Source organism: Ambystoma mexicanum, chromosome 4q, assembly GCF_040938575.1.
Source record: "Ambystoma mexicanum isolate Mex_15411 chromosome 4q, UKY_AmexF1_1, whole genome shotgun sequence".
Classification (NCBI taxonomy): Eukaryota; Metazoa; Chordata; class Amphibia; order Caudata; family Ambystomatidae; genus Ambystoma; species Ambystoma mexicanum.
Window position 1 is genome coordinate 218,889,077 of NC_090928.1, and position 18,360 is coordinate 218,907,436.

The following is an 18,360-nucleotide window of genomic DNA, read 5'->3' on the forward strand; positions in this document are numbered from 1 at the left end:
TTGCGTACGTTTTAGGCCACGTCCCCCACAAGCCACGCCCCCAAATGAGGGCCCCCCCTCGATTTCTTACCCCACTTAAAGCCCTGCCTGCATCTGCTGCTCACTGTCCGCTCTGCTTCCAGGTGCGCATTCGCTTGCATGACATTGGCTTCCTCGCCCTTATCGCTGGCCTTCCAGCAGCGCTTACTCATATGTGGGCGTCATCATTACGGGTTCGTGGACTTTTTATGATTGCTCTGGGGGAAAGGTGCCAGGTAATTCTAGCCCTCGCTTTTCAGTGGAAACATTTGCAGAGTAAGAGGGCGGTTTTATTAGGTGTACAGTATAGCATTTATTTTGTACTTGGCAGTATGTTGCCAAACTGGTACCTCTCAGTATGTGTTGACTGGGGGGGAGGGCAGCGGAGGGAAGGGGCCAGTGCTGTGTATCAGTGAGGCCTTCCCAGATGTCTGTGGCATTGCTCAGGCGTCGGATAATCGAGAAGTCCTTTGAAAAGGTTCTATGTAGTGACCCTTATGAAGCGGTTTGTCTCGCAAGGTGGTGTGGTGCCGTCTACCTGGTAGGAGGTGGAAGGTTTCCCAAATAACGGATCCCAACTTCTGATGGCTTTTTCTAATGGAGTGTCTTGGTCTAAGAACCCAAGGAAGAGTTTCACATCTGTGGGGCTTATTTTGAAAAGGCTTCTTCTTTATCTAAAATTATGGAATGTTTGGAGCTGCTTAGTGGGAGAGTAACTTGATCTGGTTCCTCGCTAACTTGTAGTGGTGACCCAGTCTCCCTTTTCGTTTTAGTGCAGTGGGATGCAAGTATTTGCACTGCATGTGTAGTCCTTCTCCATACCGCTTCAGTATGCAGGCCATGTCCGCTGGGAAACGCATGAGAGCAGTTGTGGAATCCTAGCTGGATGCACTGGTGTAGTACTTGTTTTCTTTGCAAAGGCTTGTCTGAATCTTATGTTGTGGTGTCTTGTTTTGGCTTGCAGTCTAAAGTCATGAATGGAATCTGTGAGAAGACCATGCAGTTCAGCAGGGACCCTCTGATGAGCCAGTGTGCCTGTTTGGAGGAGGTCCACTTGACGAACATTAAACCCGGAGAAGGGCTGGTACGTATGTTCAGGCCTTTTCCATGGCTAATGAGCAATTGTCGAGGTGGTCCTGTGGAGGAGGGTGGTGCTGTACCTCTAAAGCTCGTGCGGAGCAGTGTTTTATATAGTGCGCCCATTTTAATTGTATTTATTTTTTGTTCATTTTATGTCTTTATTAACCTTTTTTTTTTTTATTTTTTTTTTTACCCCTCAAAAAAATAAGCTGCAGCTAGTATTTTTCACATAAAGGGAAGATAAATATGTGCTTGGAATCCTGTGCTGCGATTCTCTCTGAGCTAGATTCTGGCACATCAAGCCATGATTCGTTTCACCGAACATCTGTGCAGCCATTTAAACAACCAAAAAGGGAAATCCGTTTTCTTCAGCCACTCTATTGTAGCCTGCAAGGCAGGGCTGACCACCTCGAAAGGGAAGCCTCCATTCCACCTTTTTTCCATTTTTAGCATGTGAATGCTGAGAGGAGACCGTGATTCCTGTCAGTAACCGTGTGTAAAATCAGCCAAGACTGAAACCCGGGAGCCTTTATTCTGTATCGCCTGGCCGGTATCCTTAATGAATACAATGGTGGTAGATTGTGTTCCATTATTTCTGGTGATGAATGGCCATCTTGTGTCCAGCGCGAATTCCAAAGTTTGCCGATGCCACAGATTACACAAAAACCATCAGTCTCAAACTAGACAGTGCCCTGTCTGGCATTTCAAGCTTGAAGGGCAATTGGCAAATGCCCCAAGAGCTTGAATTGCACTTTCATCCTCTAGCAGTGCTACTGCCCCCCCACCCCTGGGCCTCCACAGCCAGGCTCCCTTTGCCTCAGCCTCCCTTTGTCCCCCCAGCCACCCCATGCCTCCCTTTGTCTCCCAACCTCCTCCTCCCGGCCTCCCTTGGTTCCCTCCCACCGGCCTCCCTTTTCTCACCCCAAATCAAACCCCAGGGGCCCACCTTTGTCCAAACCCATGGGCTTCCAATTATTTGTCCTCATGACCACCATTATGCCCCACCTTGCCTTCCTTTGTCCCCATTTCCCCCCCACCCCAGTCTTCCGTTATCCCCATCCCTACCCCAGGTCCCCCGCCCTCTCTTTGAGTAACTTATGAAAATAAGGAAGACTGAGCAGACACTCCTGAAGAAGGGTGGCGATACCCACAACTCGTAGAGAAGATTAGTTGTAGGATGGTATGTACACAACTAACTATGTCTAGAAATCTCATTTGTTGAAAACAAAGATTTACTTTGAGAGTCTAAGAAACCTGAATTTTCCTTTACTAAATGTATATTGATGAATAATTTATATACAAAATCGGTTTGTTCCTCATACAATTCCACACCATTCGAACGATATGCACCAAATTATGCATTATGCACATTACCTGTTAGGACCCTCCGGATGTCACTGGGCTACATTACATGTGGACACGCCACCCCGTTCCCTGGATTTCAACCCCTGCACACATGATGCGGTTGCCTGGAAGCGACGAAACGTCAAGGTGGTCGTAGAAGGACGGATCTCATTTCTAGCATCTGGATACGAGGAACAGAAAAAAGGTCCCTATGGGACCTCAAATACGTTAAGGCCCTAGGACGCACTGTTTCAGATATCCGCACATAACATACTGCACCGTGCCAGAGTGAGGCGACACATGGGGAGAGCGCACAGAAGGTCCCATTATGCTGCAGTACGCCAATTATCTCCCCTCGACGTCTTCTGCGTGATGGTCAACAATTGATAAGTGTTATCATGTCCGTCTACAGAACCAGTGTGATATATGGGCACCTTGTGCTAGTACAATATATAAGAACATTGTTTTGTTAACATTTTAATGAGCAAATCTGTTTTGATGAAAGAATGTCTGTTTAGTTACACGTTTTGAGAAGGAAATTGTTAAATGGAAATTGTTTTGTACTGAGAAATAAAATTAATAATTCTTTTGTTCACATTATGGTTACTTTAAAGCAGTAGTAAATACATTAGGAAGGGTTGTACCCGAGTGCGATAGGGGTCCCCTTTTTGGTTTAAAAGGGGAAATGTTTAATAGACTTGTTGGTATCAGCGGGGTCCACAGACAAGTTTAGGGACAGTAGGAAGAATTAGAAGGGATGTGTACCACCCACTACACATTGTTTTCAATTAAAAATTCAACAGCTCTCCTGCCCAGATGCAACCAGTTACAATGGGGTGAACAAATCGCTATTGTGCTTCAGGGGGCCTTCTGTAAAAGGTTACCCACAGCGGAGACCCAAAGCTAACGCCATAATTAAAAATAGTCTGGACGCGACGCAGCGTGGGTCGCAGTCATCAAGCGTCATGCCTGGTTAATTGGGACCGGTTAACTCGGGCCACACTCTTAGAAAAACCAGTGAAACATTTCCGATTATTTGGCAAGGCAGTCGATGCTTTAGAAAGAGCCAAAAAGACCACAATACTCTAAAAGATATTAGGGCAAATATTGGAAAAATGTTTTCAGACAAGAGGGTTCCCAACAAATGTGTACCTTTTGGACCACACAGTATGCGCAACCAGCCACCCAGCAAATGCAGGTAGGGTCCAGTGGGTGTTCAGGGTCAGATCCCCAAAAATTAACTGCCTCTGTTTGCACAAGACGCATATGCAGAGGGAAGCCTAGAGGTAGAGGAAAACCCTCACGAGGGAAGTCTTCCTCAAAACGACTCTCAAATGCAGGTCGGATTCCGATGCATCTCCAGTAGGATGCATAACAGCTTTCCGCTACACATAGGCGGATATAACATCAGATCAGTCGGTGTTGGACCCTGTTGCCCAAGGGTACTGCATAGTTATGTTATGTCAAGGGGTGCTTGTAGAGAGCTCTACCACCTGAAGGTATCCTGGCGTTTTAGGGAAACATCTGGAAAGAGCTGAGAGGGAAGGAATGATTTACCTTGGAAAGAGAAAGGTGTTGAGTAATTTCCAGAATTGACCATGATCTTCCGTCGGTCTCGGTGCCTGAGGAAGAGTATTCAGAGCATGGGGCCGCAACTGGAAAAGCGCTGCCGCCAAGACTTCTTTTTAAACCTAGGTACGACCATTCGACCATGGTTTGCAGAGCAGAGGTTTCTAGTGTTAATGCAAACCCTGCACACATTTCTGCCCTGAGACAAAAGGATGCAGAGAGAACTTTATTTTCTTGTACCCATGAGAAACAACACAGAGACCAGACTTAAATCTAAGAGCAGCAAATCAATATGTAAAACCACAAAAGTTCAGAATGACCGCACTCCAAGGGGTCATACCACTACTCTATGCTCATATACATGTCCCCAGTAGATGCAAAAAAAATACATACTTTTATATTTTAATGTTAACAAGCCACAGAAGAGTTTCGAAGGTTCAAGGTAGGAACACATTACCATCCAACGTACACCTTTTGGAATAGCATCAGCACCTTATGTATTCACCAACGTGCTTGCAGCAATGGCAGCGCACCTCCACCACCAGCATATCTATATGTGCCCCTATTTGGGCGACTGCCTCATAATGGGAAAAACTAGAAGGTTTTGTGACGAATCGAGGATATTCGTCCCTTCTCCCAATTGAGAGCCTCCCCCCCCTTTAGAGGTTAGGGAGGTGAGCCTGAGCAGTAGCACCAGAGCGTTCCAAGTGCTGAATTGATTACCAAATAAATGATCTCGGGCCCAAATAACCCAACAGACTCAAAGAATATGGAAAAATACTACATTCATTACCAATCCAATAAAGTAGGGAATCCTGGCGAACAAGAGATTGTAGCTCACACACTCTTGGCGCATGTCGGTTATACAAAAGGCTTTAAAACTCAAAGTACATCAGCTATCACGTCATCCTACGTGGCAAGCAGTAAAAACATACCGGATGGAGGAATTGGTTAGGGGAACATATATACCTATGATTATATAAGTTTTAATATCATCATTGGCTGCCCCTTATCTGGTAGGCGCGCCTTGAACAACTTCCAACTACATAAAATAGAGATAATAGCATAATACCAGCAGTGAATGGGCTTCTGCAACAATGACCATCACATAGACCCTCATGATTGGTTGACACTCTCTTCCACCCTTGGACATTCAGCTCGTTAGCGGCACGTCAGCAATGAAACCCAGGTGCAGGGGAACAACATCAAACAACTGCCTTTCTTAGCTAATTAGCCTACCATCTCTCCTCCGTTAGGTCCTAAACCAAGCCTCCTTCTTTGGCGTTGGCCTTGCTGGCCAGTCTCTCCCTAGGACCTTTAAAGGGAGGGAAGGTACATTGCTATCTTCGTCTGGAGCTTTATGAATAGGCCTTGTCGTCTCGTCTTAAACCACGTGTGAATACACCATGGTTTTGTCCATTCTGCGCTTCTATTTATTGCTATTTGATTCAGTTATATTGGGTGATATTTACCCGTCTTGGCCTCTGGAGATCTGGTTGCTCCATCTTGCATGTACTTTCTGCATCTTTAATTGTTCAATGCTTGGCACTCATAATTATTTTCCGTTCCGTTACTTAATCTTTGAGAAATGTCTTATGTACATGGGTTATCCTCTTTGACTCCTTTCGTTCCTTGCAGTTGCTTCTTGCTGTGGCATCCTTGATCCTGAATCAAGCAAATACCCTTTGTTCTTGCACAAATATAAATTCAAGCGCCTGCTGGCTCTGCACCCTTTGTCTCTCTTCTCGAGGCTTCTCGCTTACTATCATACGATGCCGACATCCATTTTCTCAACATGCCTGCTTTACTCACGTTATATTTCCTACTACATCTCTTGTCACTTATCTTCTGTGTGTATATGGTTTTCTTCATATTCATATGTATGTTTACTTCGCTGCTTCAGTGATGTCTTCATTCTTCAGACATCCCTACATTAGGTTTAGTGCATCCACGTGTCTTCTCGTCACTTCTCTTCGGTCCGACTTTACTTATAGTTCTTCTATGTCGAGTGGTGGCTGCAGACTCATGTCTACCATCTCCGTTCGAGGGTACATTTGGTACAGTTGTCTGAATGCATAACGTCTCTCATACCTTCGATGTGGTATTGGGATACTGACTTCCAATATGACGGAGGTGATGGGGTGGGCTCTATAGATGTGTACATCTGCCCCTCTACAAGCCTCCTCAGGGGTCTGGGCAAGTGGGACTTCACTTAAGGGACAAGGTCTCCCTAAACCAGAGCAACGTATATGGGAAAACCTATTAATAGTCTGACATCTGGGTGTTTGTCTGGAGACAATGCTGTAAAAACAACTGTTTTGGGAAAGGAACCTTTTCTCTTTTAAGGAGTGGCATATATATATTTTATCTGGGACGAGTAGGGTGAAGAGGGAGAGGGTGTGCAATAAGCGGGAGAAGCCCTCTGACATCACGTCTTGGAAAGGCAGAGTGAAGGAGGGCCACGGAACCCACAACTGACAAACAAGCCGAGGATGCCAGTTTGAAACAGCAGAGGCCTGGCATTTGAGAGAACAGAGAAGCCCTTGTGAGCCAGGAGACGAGAAGCCTAGGTCCGGTGGTGTGTACACGACATCTTGGTGGGCAATATACCCAAAAAAACATGCTGAAACCATCAGAGGGTAGTGTGCGAAGCTCCCTGGTGCCTGCACCCATACACAGCAGCAACAATAGAGATAGCAGAGAACGGGAAGCCGGCAATACCGAGCAGCAAGAAATTCAAAACTGAATGAGCGGCCCCAAGAGAATGCCGACCCCTACCACGTTCCCCTGCACAGTAAGAGGTAACAGGGAGAGAGTGAGAAGCGGGAGGCCGCCGGGGCACCATTATGATAAGAACTCGTCCCAGTGAGACAAACGAGATACTGAATATAAAACTGATTAACTGGAGGTGTGAAATCACAATAAGGAGAATAACAAATAAACCAGAAATCAAAGTAATTGGAGGCTGCGCATGAATACCATGGGAAGAGGGGGAAAGTGCCCCATGGCTTAAGAAGTGACGAGTGGAGAACGCCACAGATGAAGTCTAGTAACTACGAACAGGAAATCAAAATATTCGATCAACGAGATAAGAAGAGAGTCCGTCGGGAGTGAGAACCCGCAGGAGAGGGAAAGGTTGCATGGGAACCAGGCAGACTCCAACAAAGAAATCTGGGTTATAAGACTCGCAGAGGCATACAAATTGAGCCCAGAGTATAAGGAAGTTTATAAAGGAGAACTGTCGAAAAGCTATTCCTGAAGAGGGAGCCTGTTCTGAATGTAGTACAAGAACCTATCAAGGAGGTGTCAACAGACTGTTCAAGGAGACATTTCTAGAAAACACCTTGGAATAAAGAAGAGACATTTCTAGAAACAACCAGGAGAAGAAACCTTCTCTTTGTCTCAGTTAAGTTACTTAACATGGTGTTGGGATCAGTTAGTTTGGACCATGGACAGCTTTACTTGGAACTTCCTGATGACCGACGAGCACCTTTTGTTTATTTAGATGGCAGTAGGGAAAGATGGGCCTTATGCTTTTCATATTAAACATCATATGACATGTCCTTAACGTGTCCAACTCCTAACCTGACACAGTTGTGTACAAAACACAAACAGTGGACCTATTGCTCTGACTAGGTTTTACAGTCAAGGATACCCAGTCAAGCCCGTTACCAACTCCAAAGAAACAGTTTCTGGCTGTCAAATTGGACACGAAACTGGCATTATTATACCAATCTCAAGAAAGCGTGCTACGAGGTTGACACACATCTAGTAAGGAAAGTCATGAAGCTCTTGGGCATGATGGCATCCCAACTCTACACAGTACCCCACACAAGCCCAAATTTGCGCACCATCCAGCAGTCTGTCTCGAGTCAGTGCTCTCAAAAATCTGGCAAATGGGACGATTTAGTGGTTGTATCTAGAATTGTGGAGTGCTCTGCATTGGTGGACAAAATCAAACCTCCCAAGGGGAAGGCCATTCAGGCAACCACCAGTATTAGAAACACGTCAGTATTAGTAACGCGTACCACCGACTACTCGCTGCTGGTTCGAGGGGCATATTGCCAGTATCTCACTGCAAAAAGGAATCCAGCAAACACATAAACGTGTTGAAACTCCTAGCCATACACGTTGCACTATTATCCTTTGAGACTAGCCTAATCAACAGCAGCGTGCTGATCAAACCAGATGACCCTGCTACAAAGTACACAGGCAAGGGGGTCGGGGGGGGGGGGGGTATATTCTAGAACACAATCTATCGTGGCACAGAACATAGGCCTATGGTGCATCAAGCCAGGGAATGAAATCCAAGCACAGGATGCACCAGGAGGTCACACCTTTCTTACCATCTAAGCAGAGTACTTCAAGGGAACCGCCAGTTGGGGATCAACACAACCCCACTCGAACATATTTTCAAAATAAGGGGACATCCAGTGTTGAATGTTTGCAACAGCCCAAAACACCAAATGTCCTAACTTGGCATCCAGGTACCCAGAGAAAGGCTTACTAGGGAATGCACTATGGATGAACTAATCTGGGATGTTTGCATACACTTTTCCCCGGGCACCTCTTCTCTGCAAAGCAGCATGCACACACCTCCGTGATCATCTTACTATAATTCCTATTGCCCCAATGCGGGCAAGGCAAACATGGTACCCCCCATCTCATGAGGATGGCAATTCAACCACCTGTGAAGCTTCAGGTAGTGCACAAATTAATAACACCATAACTCTGGCAATTAACACATTCATGCTCATAGACATTGAATTTGGCAGCATGGCTCCTGGAGTCATGAAATGTGCACCTCCCAACAAAATGCATGCAAATTGTAAAGGAGGCCAGAATACGGAGCATTGGCAATGTGTTGTGGTATGGTCAACCCAAAGGGAGTTATTTCTATAAACTGCACTCCTGCAGATATTGTAATATATCTATTGCACGTATTAGACTCTTAAGACTTATTGGCCTATTTTTGGGATCTATGTGATTACTGCGCCAGCCGACAATGTCGCCATTTTATTTTCAACCCCCTTTCACTGCATATGTATATGCTGTCGGAGACCCGCCCCCTCCCCGCCCCCCACTCTCCCAAAATTAATTACGGCACCCCCCCCACATATATATGTAGTAAGAAGGGGATCAAAAATAAAAAAAGCTGACATTTTCGGCTGGCGCTATAAACCGGTGCAGTAATGATATGATCCCTATTTTTTAACACAAAGTTCCTATAGCAGCCTACACTACATATCGACTGAAAATATTTTGGTGGAAAGTCCCAGTAATCGCAGCTTCCATGGAAGGGGTTAAACATATTCACCCACAAGTTGCACACCCTCCTCCTGGGAGGGACCTCCAAAACAGTTGGGCAAAGGCTCATGGATGCTCCCTTCAAGACTATGAATAAGGCTACATTAAGGGACCTTGCATATAAAGTTGCTTTTCTGATAGCAGTCACGTCTATTAGAAGAGTAAGTGAATTACAGGCTCTTTCTGTCTCAGAACCTTTTGTCTCCATTCACAAGCATAAAGTGGTTTTAAGAACTCGATCGAATCGGAAAGTGGTGAAACCTCCCTGTGACTAATTCTGAAAACGTATAATTCATGCATCCAACATGAATACATACTTTAGGAATGTCTGCCTCATGTATCATATAATTGATATGGCTCCCTCCACCCTGGTATCAGTAATACAATCTGCAAACACTTCTCAAATGACACCTTTGAGTAAGATAATGACACAAATCCTTAATTCGTTGTGAGTATCAGGTTTATGCACTTAGAATCAAGTGCCTGACTTTGCCAGATCTGATTAGCGGGACATGTCCAGTACGATGTGTGAAAGTTAATGTTGTTACTCTGTCACCCTCTGACTTGGCCCAGTGTTTGTGTTAAAAAAAAAAAAAAAGGAGCAGTGGGGAGTTGGAACCTCAGAGAATCCTAGAAAATAGGATGGGTTATATAAAATAGGAGGGAATACTGCATCTCACCATCTGCTGGTCCACTCCCAGATTCTGAATCAAAAGGCGATGTCTGTGCCCTGGCCACCCGAGAGAGAGAGAGATCCCAGTAGACTAGCATGCGAGACACCCTCTGGTTTCTCCCACAACTCAAAGTTCTCTGTTTATGCATGGCTTGTTAGGACCATGTGCCTTCTAGACCGAGAAAATGCAGTATGCTGTGTGCCACTGAAACCCTGCAATTAAGATTGTGGAGAAGTTGCTCAGGAGGAATGGGTTATTAGACAAGTGCATATAATATAGTTGACATATGGACTGGTGCAGCTTACTGAAGTCGTCATGTCTTGTGATAATAGTATTGAGGGTGGAAGTGGTGTGTGGCGCAAGTGGTCAATTTCATTTGAGTATATAAGTATAAAGATACACATTTGCTGGCACCTTCTGGTACAATCATTTTTCTTAACATTAACCTTCACACATCGTACTGGACATGTCCCGCTGATCGGGTCAGGCACGTGTTTCTAAGTGCATTCACCAGATACCAATTAGCTCTCACACAAATAAAAGGCAGAACCTAGAGACACACTCTGAGCAAGGCGGAACACGAGTATGAGCAGAATTTCCATGAAGAAGGAAAAAATACTGGAGCAGAGCAATGGACGAGAGCAGTGGGTTGAAAACCCCTACTGGAGGTCGTTGCCTTCGACAGGCTGTGAAAGACCTGTGGAGAAGGCCAGATGCCACATCAGAAGGCTGCATTGTGCTTCAAGGATGCCAGCGACCCTCCTGGGTGAATGGCAGAGTTGGGGAGGCGAGGCCAAGCCTGTGGTACTAACCTTGACTCTTGAATTGCCAATCATAAAACCAAGAAAGGAACGCAGACAGCCGGTGAGTTTGCAAGCGACGAGAGACTGGTGTGTGTTAACATTTGACATAGAAACAGTATATCGCAAGTGAAGGCTGCACCAGTGTGGATGAGACACAAGGAAAGGCAGACCTGTGAATGAATTTTAAAGTAAGGACAGCTGCGAAATCAGTGATACTAAGTAACGGAGTGGTCCAGCGAAAAGGAAGTAGCCCACTCGGAAGTCTCTGTGAAAGGTACATTGTTTGAAGCGATAAAACTAGTGAAAACAAAATGTACTCTTAGAGAAGGGGAGAGTGAAAGTTAAACCATGAACCTTGAGTCAAAGTGGTCCTGGGGTGGTATGTAATGAAAGCCACGCACATTCAAAAGTCTTCGACATCCGAAAGTGGTCCAAGCCTGACAGAGGGTGACCCGAAGTGTTCTAAGCTTGGGGAAGGGAGCCCACTTGCAAGGTTTTGTTGAACTTTGTTGTGACAGGTCTGAGCCTGACGAAGGGGGGCCTACATGATTTTTTTTGTTGAAACACTATTTGGAAGTCGGGAAGAGAGACGTCGAAGGCCAGGTGGGCCTCGATCCACGTTTTGGAACTGTTTGTGTTGAAAGCTGAGCCAGAGTGTGTCATCCTGCCTACAGGGACAGCCTTACTCCGTGAGGTCTAAAGTGGGGAGGAGAGCTGGTTCAACCACATTCATTCTTTTGAACACTGATTTTTCCTTTGCCTACATTTCTCCTTTATAAACTTTTCGTGCAAGAGATGGGGCAGGCATTAGGTTTTATTAGCATAGGCCATTTGACAGGCTCCACTAGGAGTGTTTTGTTTATCGTTTGATGCCCGCGACTACTCCCATCTTGGTTATAGGGCAAAGTAGGTGTTTTTCCAGCCCCAAAAACTTCAATAAAGGTTTTACAAATTGTACCCATTGTGTCGGTGTCCTACTTGTGATACCATGCCTCCCCTACAGTTGGGACATAACCCTTCAATTAAGATTGTGGAGAGGTTGCTCATGAGGAGCAGGTTATTAAACAAGTGCACATGATTTGCACCTACAACTAGAGATTAACTGAACATTGGATCTGGTACCACAGGATGTTGTGGTCATTACTGAAGATATTGGATATTTAGACTACTTTCCCTGAAGACCTTTTTGTATAAGATTGAAACCGATGTTGGCTGTTCAGTAAAGCTAATGTAGTTGACATTATATGGACTGGTGCAACTTATTGAAGTCATTACGACTTGTGAAAATAGTATTGAGTGGAAGTGCTGTGTGGCGCAAGTGGTCAATTTGTTTTGAGTAGTTTGTTTTTTGTGATCTTGGGCCTTGGTCACGTTAGCTTGTCGAGTGCTAGCCAACACACGGGAACCAAAAGTGATAAGTTTAGTAATTTAAGCTCTGCTTTTTATTATACTTGTAGAGGGCTCAACAGGGTGGTGGCCTGTTGCTTCAGTTTCTTTATGCTTATGGTAATAACCTTATATGAATTTCCTAATTGTACAGTCTGCTATATTAGTTCACAACCTATCAAACAGTGGTTATCCATTTAATTAATGTAACCACTGAATAGCTTTCTGAAAGTACCTATTTACGAATGAACTTTGTTTAAATCCAACACCAAACAAAGTCTGAAGTCAAATTCATCATTTTGGTTAGATGACCTATCCATCTGATTTTCAACTATACATGTGTCCTATTGAGTGGCATACATTCCTAAAAACATAATTTCATGTTCAATGTAGACCATTGTCAAGAGTCCATAATTGACAAATGACTTTTCTTATCGATTGCCTCATCTGAGTCCATTTTTGGTCTTTTTCTTTCTCCTGCAAATCTGATGGTTTTTTTATTGCCCACACTGTACTGTATATATACTTGAATATGCATTGCCAAGAAAAACAGCAAAGGTGGTTACTGGGAAGAAAAACTCAAGAGGATTGGCAAGCACTTCAATTCACAATGATTATTGTGATCGATTGGACTGTGTATTTGGACTGTGCGCGAGTATTGCATGTATTTGTGGTGCCTTTTTGCGTTAAACATTCTTTTAATGTCATGTTTGTTTTCTTGTTAGGGGATGTACATCAAGTCTACCTACGATGGCCTGCATGTCATTACTGGGACCACAGAGCATGTAAGTGCCTGGAGCCGGACTCCAATCGCTTGAAAACTACTGCATTGGACTGCTTTCACCTGGTGTTTCTTTGTATGTCTTTATTACTGCAGCCTGTGGCTCCCCGCTTGAGAACACACATTGCCTGTGTCTGGATTTAGTGCATTTCCCAGCTTCCCTTTTCTTCACACACACCTTTTTCCCTAAGCAAATATCTGTGCACAGAACAGAACTTCATTAGCTTGGGAAATCCAGCCAAAAAAGTCCACTTGTGGGGTCTGGATCTCCAGGGCATATGCAAGCGCACTGACTGGAGGAGATTTGCGGCCGCGAGGAAAATGGGACACTTTTGAAATGGACATTTTAGGCCGAATAACCACCTGGGGGTCAAGTTGACCTGAAGGCGCCTTTTTTGTTTTTGACTACTGACTTTCTTTGCCAGTTTTCAGATGTGTACTTTTTTGTGTGGCGTGAGGGTACTGATCTTACTGCACATGCCTCTCTTGAACTTGACAGGCAATATACAGGGTTTCTTTAGTGCAGGAGACTTATCGATAGGAAGGTTGTGCCAGTAACTGTGTAATCATAAAAACTGTTCTTTATTTGTTTTAAGTAAGTTGCCTTCAAAAGCTGCGCTTCAAGTAAATGTGGGGGAGGGGGGGGGGGTTATTTTTGATTAGATCTGTGCTTTAAGTGGGTTGGGAAACTGGGGTGGGGAGCGAAATTACCGATGTGGTCTAAACAGTGCTGGGCGTGATCTAAAGTGGGGTGCCTTCCCCCAATAAATCCGGACACCCTACAAACAAATATTTTGGGTAACCCATGTGGTCTGAGGGGGTCTTGTCTACACCCAGTCTGCATATTGTGAGTAAATCTCTCTGGTTCAGTCTGTAAATAAACATTTCTGTGAATAAATCGCGCTCTTAAGTATATAAACAATTCACTCGGCGAGTAAATCACTCTCAATCTGTAAATAAATCAATGAGGAAGGGGGGGGTGTGATACAAGTGTTCCTCGCATTAAATCTAGAGCCTTTTGGGAACAAAAGAATGACCACGTTTTTAGATTTGACGAATACGTCCCTAACAGTTCTTCTGATCATGTAATGGACGCTATGCTTGATGATTGTTATTTTTATTTATTGTGTTATATTTATAATCTAATTTTTTCACAATACTCCCTCTTAACAGTGAAATGCTCGTATCCATGAACCGTATGTAGTCCTTTGAATGGCCTCGTCTTTCAGGTGTGAGGCTTGGGCTGTCCTGCTTGAGGAAAGAATGGCTTCCCATTCCCCTAAATGCATGGCTTTCACGGCTTGTTAATCCGTTTACTTGGCCCCGGTACTTGTCGACTCGCGCGGGTCTCTGAAGGGTGTGCTTTGCTACTCCGGACTCCAGTACAGGAGAACTGGACACGTTGTTCTTAACAGAGAATAGCGGAGAACCCCCAGCAGCATCCTATATTGGGAGTGTGCCTTGGCACCGCCCACACCCACTTCCTGGACCAGATAGGGATATTAGGGCGGTCCCAGGGGGAACGCGAAGCGGTTCCCCCCGGGGTTATTTTGGGCGCTGCACAGGCCAGCTAGCTGGCCTGCGCATAGAGCGCCTCAGGGGATTTTAAGGGGGCAGGGAAGGTTCGGGAGCAGAGGTTCATGGATTTTTATGCTTAGATTTGACGGGTCGTAGGGGCTTTTTGTGGGCAGTTTTCCTGCGACAGGCTGAGGCATTAGTTGGGGAAATTGTGATGTAAAGTTTTCGTTGCTGATGTAGCGGGTCAGCCTGGCTGCAGGTCATAGGAAGAAGGCGTTTGGTGTAGAGGGGAATCCTACGCTATTGAGGTGGTTGGTTGACGGGGGCATGGCCCCTTTAGATGAGGGGGAAGTGAAGCACAATGGGGGAATAGCGTGGGAAATAATGGAGGTGGTGCTCTTTAAACAAACGGGCTACCCCGGGGGAAGAGGTATTGAAGATGGAGTGGCATGGCCCCGGGGAGAAAGCGGGACGACTTGAGAAGATGGTAAGGAGATGGTAGGGACCAAGGGATAGGTAGGGAGGAAGTGGAACTAATTAATTATTTCATTATTTATTTGTTGGGGGGAACTGAATGTGTTATTTGTGAGCTTTGGCCTGTCACTTCCACTACAAGCGCGTCTGGGTGTTTTTGTGCAGTAAACCCAAAAGTGTAAAATCCGCCAGGCTTGCCATCTGATGGGACTGCTCATCTAAGAAATTCCTATTAGGAGCCTCCTTGTGGGCTGGGCCCGCTTTGCTTTTCTCCTCAGTAGATTACTTGTGTCTGGTGGCTCCTTTGTGTTGATTTTAGCAGCGCTGTACAGGATGAGATGCCCATGCCAGTTGGCACACTGTTAAAAACAAAATCTCTGTTTAGCTACAAGCCTTGTAGAGCGACCTTGCAGCTGGCAAGTGAACTGTGCGCTGCCGTGGTAGATTTTTACGGTTTGTGGTGGGCAGGAATAATGAAGTATTGTACTGAGCATTTAGACAGTGCCATCGAACTAGGAGCACAGCTGGGCCGCCACCTCCGATTCTGAGAGACCCCCATAAGCCACTGCGGTGCTGCCAATTTTGTTTAGATCGGTGGCATCCAAACCTTTTTGTGCTGAGCTCGAGCCTACCCCCGCTATGAAAATATTGTTGTCTGGGCCCCCACGACAAGTCATAATTGCTTATATTTTCTAGTAAAAGCTGTCACCATGCTCTCATTTTAAAGAGCCTCGTGTCCTCCCTGGGCATTCTTTGTCCTCCCCGTCCCTAGGAGAGCCAGGCTGCCCCACAGTTGGAAGACCCCTAGAACAGAGGATGGTCTGAATTAACTCAATAAAGAGAGGATTTGGAAATGTTGTTAGTAAATGTGTTCCGCCATGTGATTTCTGAGCACGCCGCTGCTTAATAGGAACAATATCCAACCAATGTCAGTGTCTTGTAAGAACTTAAAATAAGTGCATGTAGCGTTGCTGTCGGCGTTTCCTGAGCTGACCTAGGTTGGGGGGGGAGTTAGGGGGGGATACATAATGGACAAGGGGTGCTGAAAGGAGGCCCTGTCGCAGGGAAGTGAGTTCGGCCATCCCTCCATCTTGTTGGTGGTTACCTGCGTCTCCCGGGTTAAAAGGCAAGATTCTTGGTGGTTTTGTGCTTGACGCGGAGCTCTCTGGCAGCAGACTGCGGCTATGATGGGCCGCGGTGCTGAGATGGCGAGAGGTGCTGGTGTCTACCTTTATTCTTGCTGTTGCCTGTAGAAGGGGCCGGGTTTTCACACAATGTGTGCTGCTTTGCTGATGACCAGTGCAGGTGATGGCCACCACGCGGGAGAATGCGCCACTTGACCGGTCAGGCATCTTCAGCAGGAGGTAGGGTTTCGGACGATGCACTGTAGATTCCTATGGGATGGAGCAAGGAAAGGGTTAGTGACTGCATACATTGCTTCCTGGCATCTTGCGTCTTGATTGATCCAAACTGAAGTCTCGTTCAGAGGAAGGTTTTGACCCATGGCCACACAACATGCTTCGAACTGGGATCAAACCTATGTTCCAGTGCAGTCCAGCTGGACAGCATCCGCCCCAGCCCAGCCGCCTCACTCATGCACTTTTATGGCTATAGACTTTGCCTGCCTGGCCCAATTCGCCGTCACGCAGTGATGGTGTATGTTGCAGTGGGGCAATAGTGAAGGGTTTATTTAACTAACAGAAAAAAGCAGGTTCTCCTCCAGGTATTGACCCGGAAGGTCTATATGAATTTTTGTTTTGCATTTAATGGAACAAACTTGCAGGCAACCATGGCCAATAAATGAGCACATTTTCGGCCGCAGCAAATAAATAATGGTTCCTTGAGTTGAAGTGTCATTCAGAGACTTGCATTTTAAATTGGCTGGAAGAAATGCCGTACTGGAAACGGTGCCCTATTGTTAGACTGGTCTGTCTGATTCTGTTAGAAATGGCAGCAGCACCTGGCCGCGACTTTTTTTGTTTTTCTTTTTTAAAGTATCCACCACACTTCCACATTGTACACCAATTACCTTGCCCCCCGCCGCCCCCTCCATGTGAGGGAGGGGGATAAAAGGCAGTTTCCGCGGCTGCCATTTCTGCCACCACATTCTAATGTTGGCATTGTGAGCCCACACGGTAAGGACATGAAAGATGCGCTGTGGCGAGGAAAGCAGCAATGAATCCCGCGCTGGCCCCGCCCACATGAGCTGTGGCCCGCCCTTTGACCCAAGCCATTGACTTCGCCCAGCAGGGTGTCTTCTGCGATTGCCTGGAGTGGGTGTGACTTGAGGGCCTAACTCTCTCCACTGCCGCATGCGGCAGCACAGAGAAACCTTCAAATATCGGCTCCAAACAGGGTGTGTGTTTTTTCCCGTTTCCAGCAAACTGTGTTTGGTTTGTTCACCTTGCATTGATGGGTCACTTACTCCCACTAGGGTCAGCGCCGCCTGTCAAACAAAGCAAGAGTCTGAAGCCTCCTGCATGCAGGCTTTCTGGTGGACGCTTCCACTGAACAAAATGTCCGTTTCTTTGTGCATGGGCAAAATCCCCTCAGCTGCCAATCTACACCTGTGAAATGACCAGGCGCCATTTAGTAGCAAGTATGGTTGCACAGTGCTGTGGGCCTTTCAGACAGTCTTACCCACAGGAGCAGTCGGCACACATTTTGCAAACCTTCAATTGAAATCCCAAAATATAGCCCACCCACATGTACGAGTTGACTCCAAGCTGTTGCTGCTTCCTCTTCCAGTTATCTCTATCCGCAGCCTGAGGGCAGAGATACCAAGCCTGCCGATTGGACGCAGCCTGGGCGCAGAGATACCAAGCCTGCCGATTGGACGCAGCCTGGGTCCTGTTATACCAAGCCTGCCGATTGGACGAAGCCTGGGCGCAGAGGAGATGCCAAGCCTGGGCGCAGAGATACCAAGCCTGCCGATTGGACGCAGCCTGGGTGCAGAGATACCAAGCCTGCCGATTGGACGCAGCCTGGGTGCTGGTATACCAAGCCTGCCGATTGGACGCAGCCTGGGCGCAGAGATAGCAAGCATGGGCGCAGAGATACCAAGCCTGCCGATTGGACGCAGCCTGGGTGCAGAGATACCAAGCCTGCCGATTGGACACAGCCTGGGCGCAGAGATACCAAGCCTGCCGATTGGACGCAGCCTGGGCGCAGAGATACCAAGCCTGCCGATTGGACGCAGCCTGGGCGCTGGTATACCAAGCCTGCCGATTGGACGCAGCCTGGGTCCTGTTATACCAAGCCTGCCGATTGGACGAAGCCTGGGCGCAGAGGAGATGCCAAGCCTGGGCGCAGAGATACCAAGCCTGCCGATTGGACGCAGCCTGGGCGCAGAGATACCAAGCCTGCCGATTGGACGGAGCCTGGGTCCTGTTATACCAAGCCTGCC

The 18,360-nt window shown here is 46.4% G+C and overlaps 1 protein-coding gene across 2 annotated transcripts in view; it reads left to right on the forward strand.

The window, feature by feature from the left end:
- CNKSR3 (CNKSR family member 3) overlaps nt 1-18,360 on the forward strand; it is a 1,181,575-nt gene that overhangs the window by 211,741 nt on the left and 951,474 nt on the right. For both annotated transcript variants that reach the window (XM_069607749.1, XM_069607750.1), the window contains exons 6-7: nt 983-1,102; nt 12,907-12,966. In XM_069607749.1, the coding sequence (XP_069463850.1) occupies nt 983-1,102; nt 12,907-12,966 (180 nt within the window). The remainder of the gene's footprint in view (nt 1-982; nt 1,103-12,906; nt 12,967-18,360) is intronic.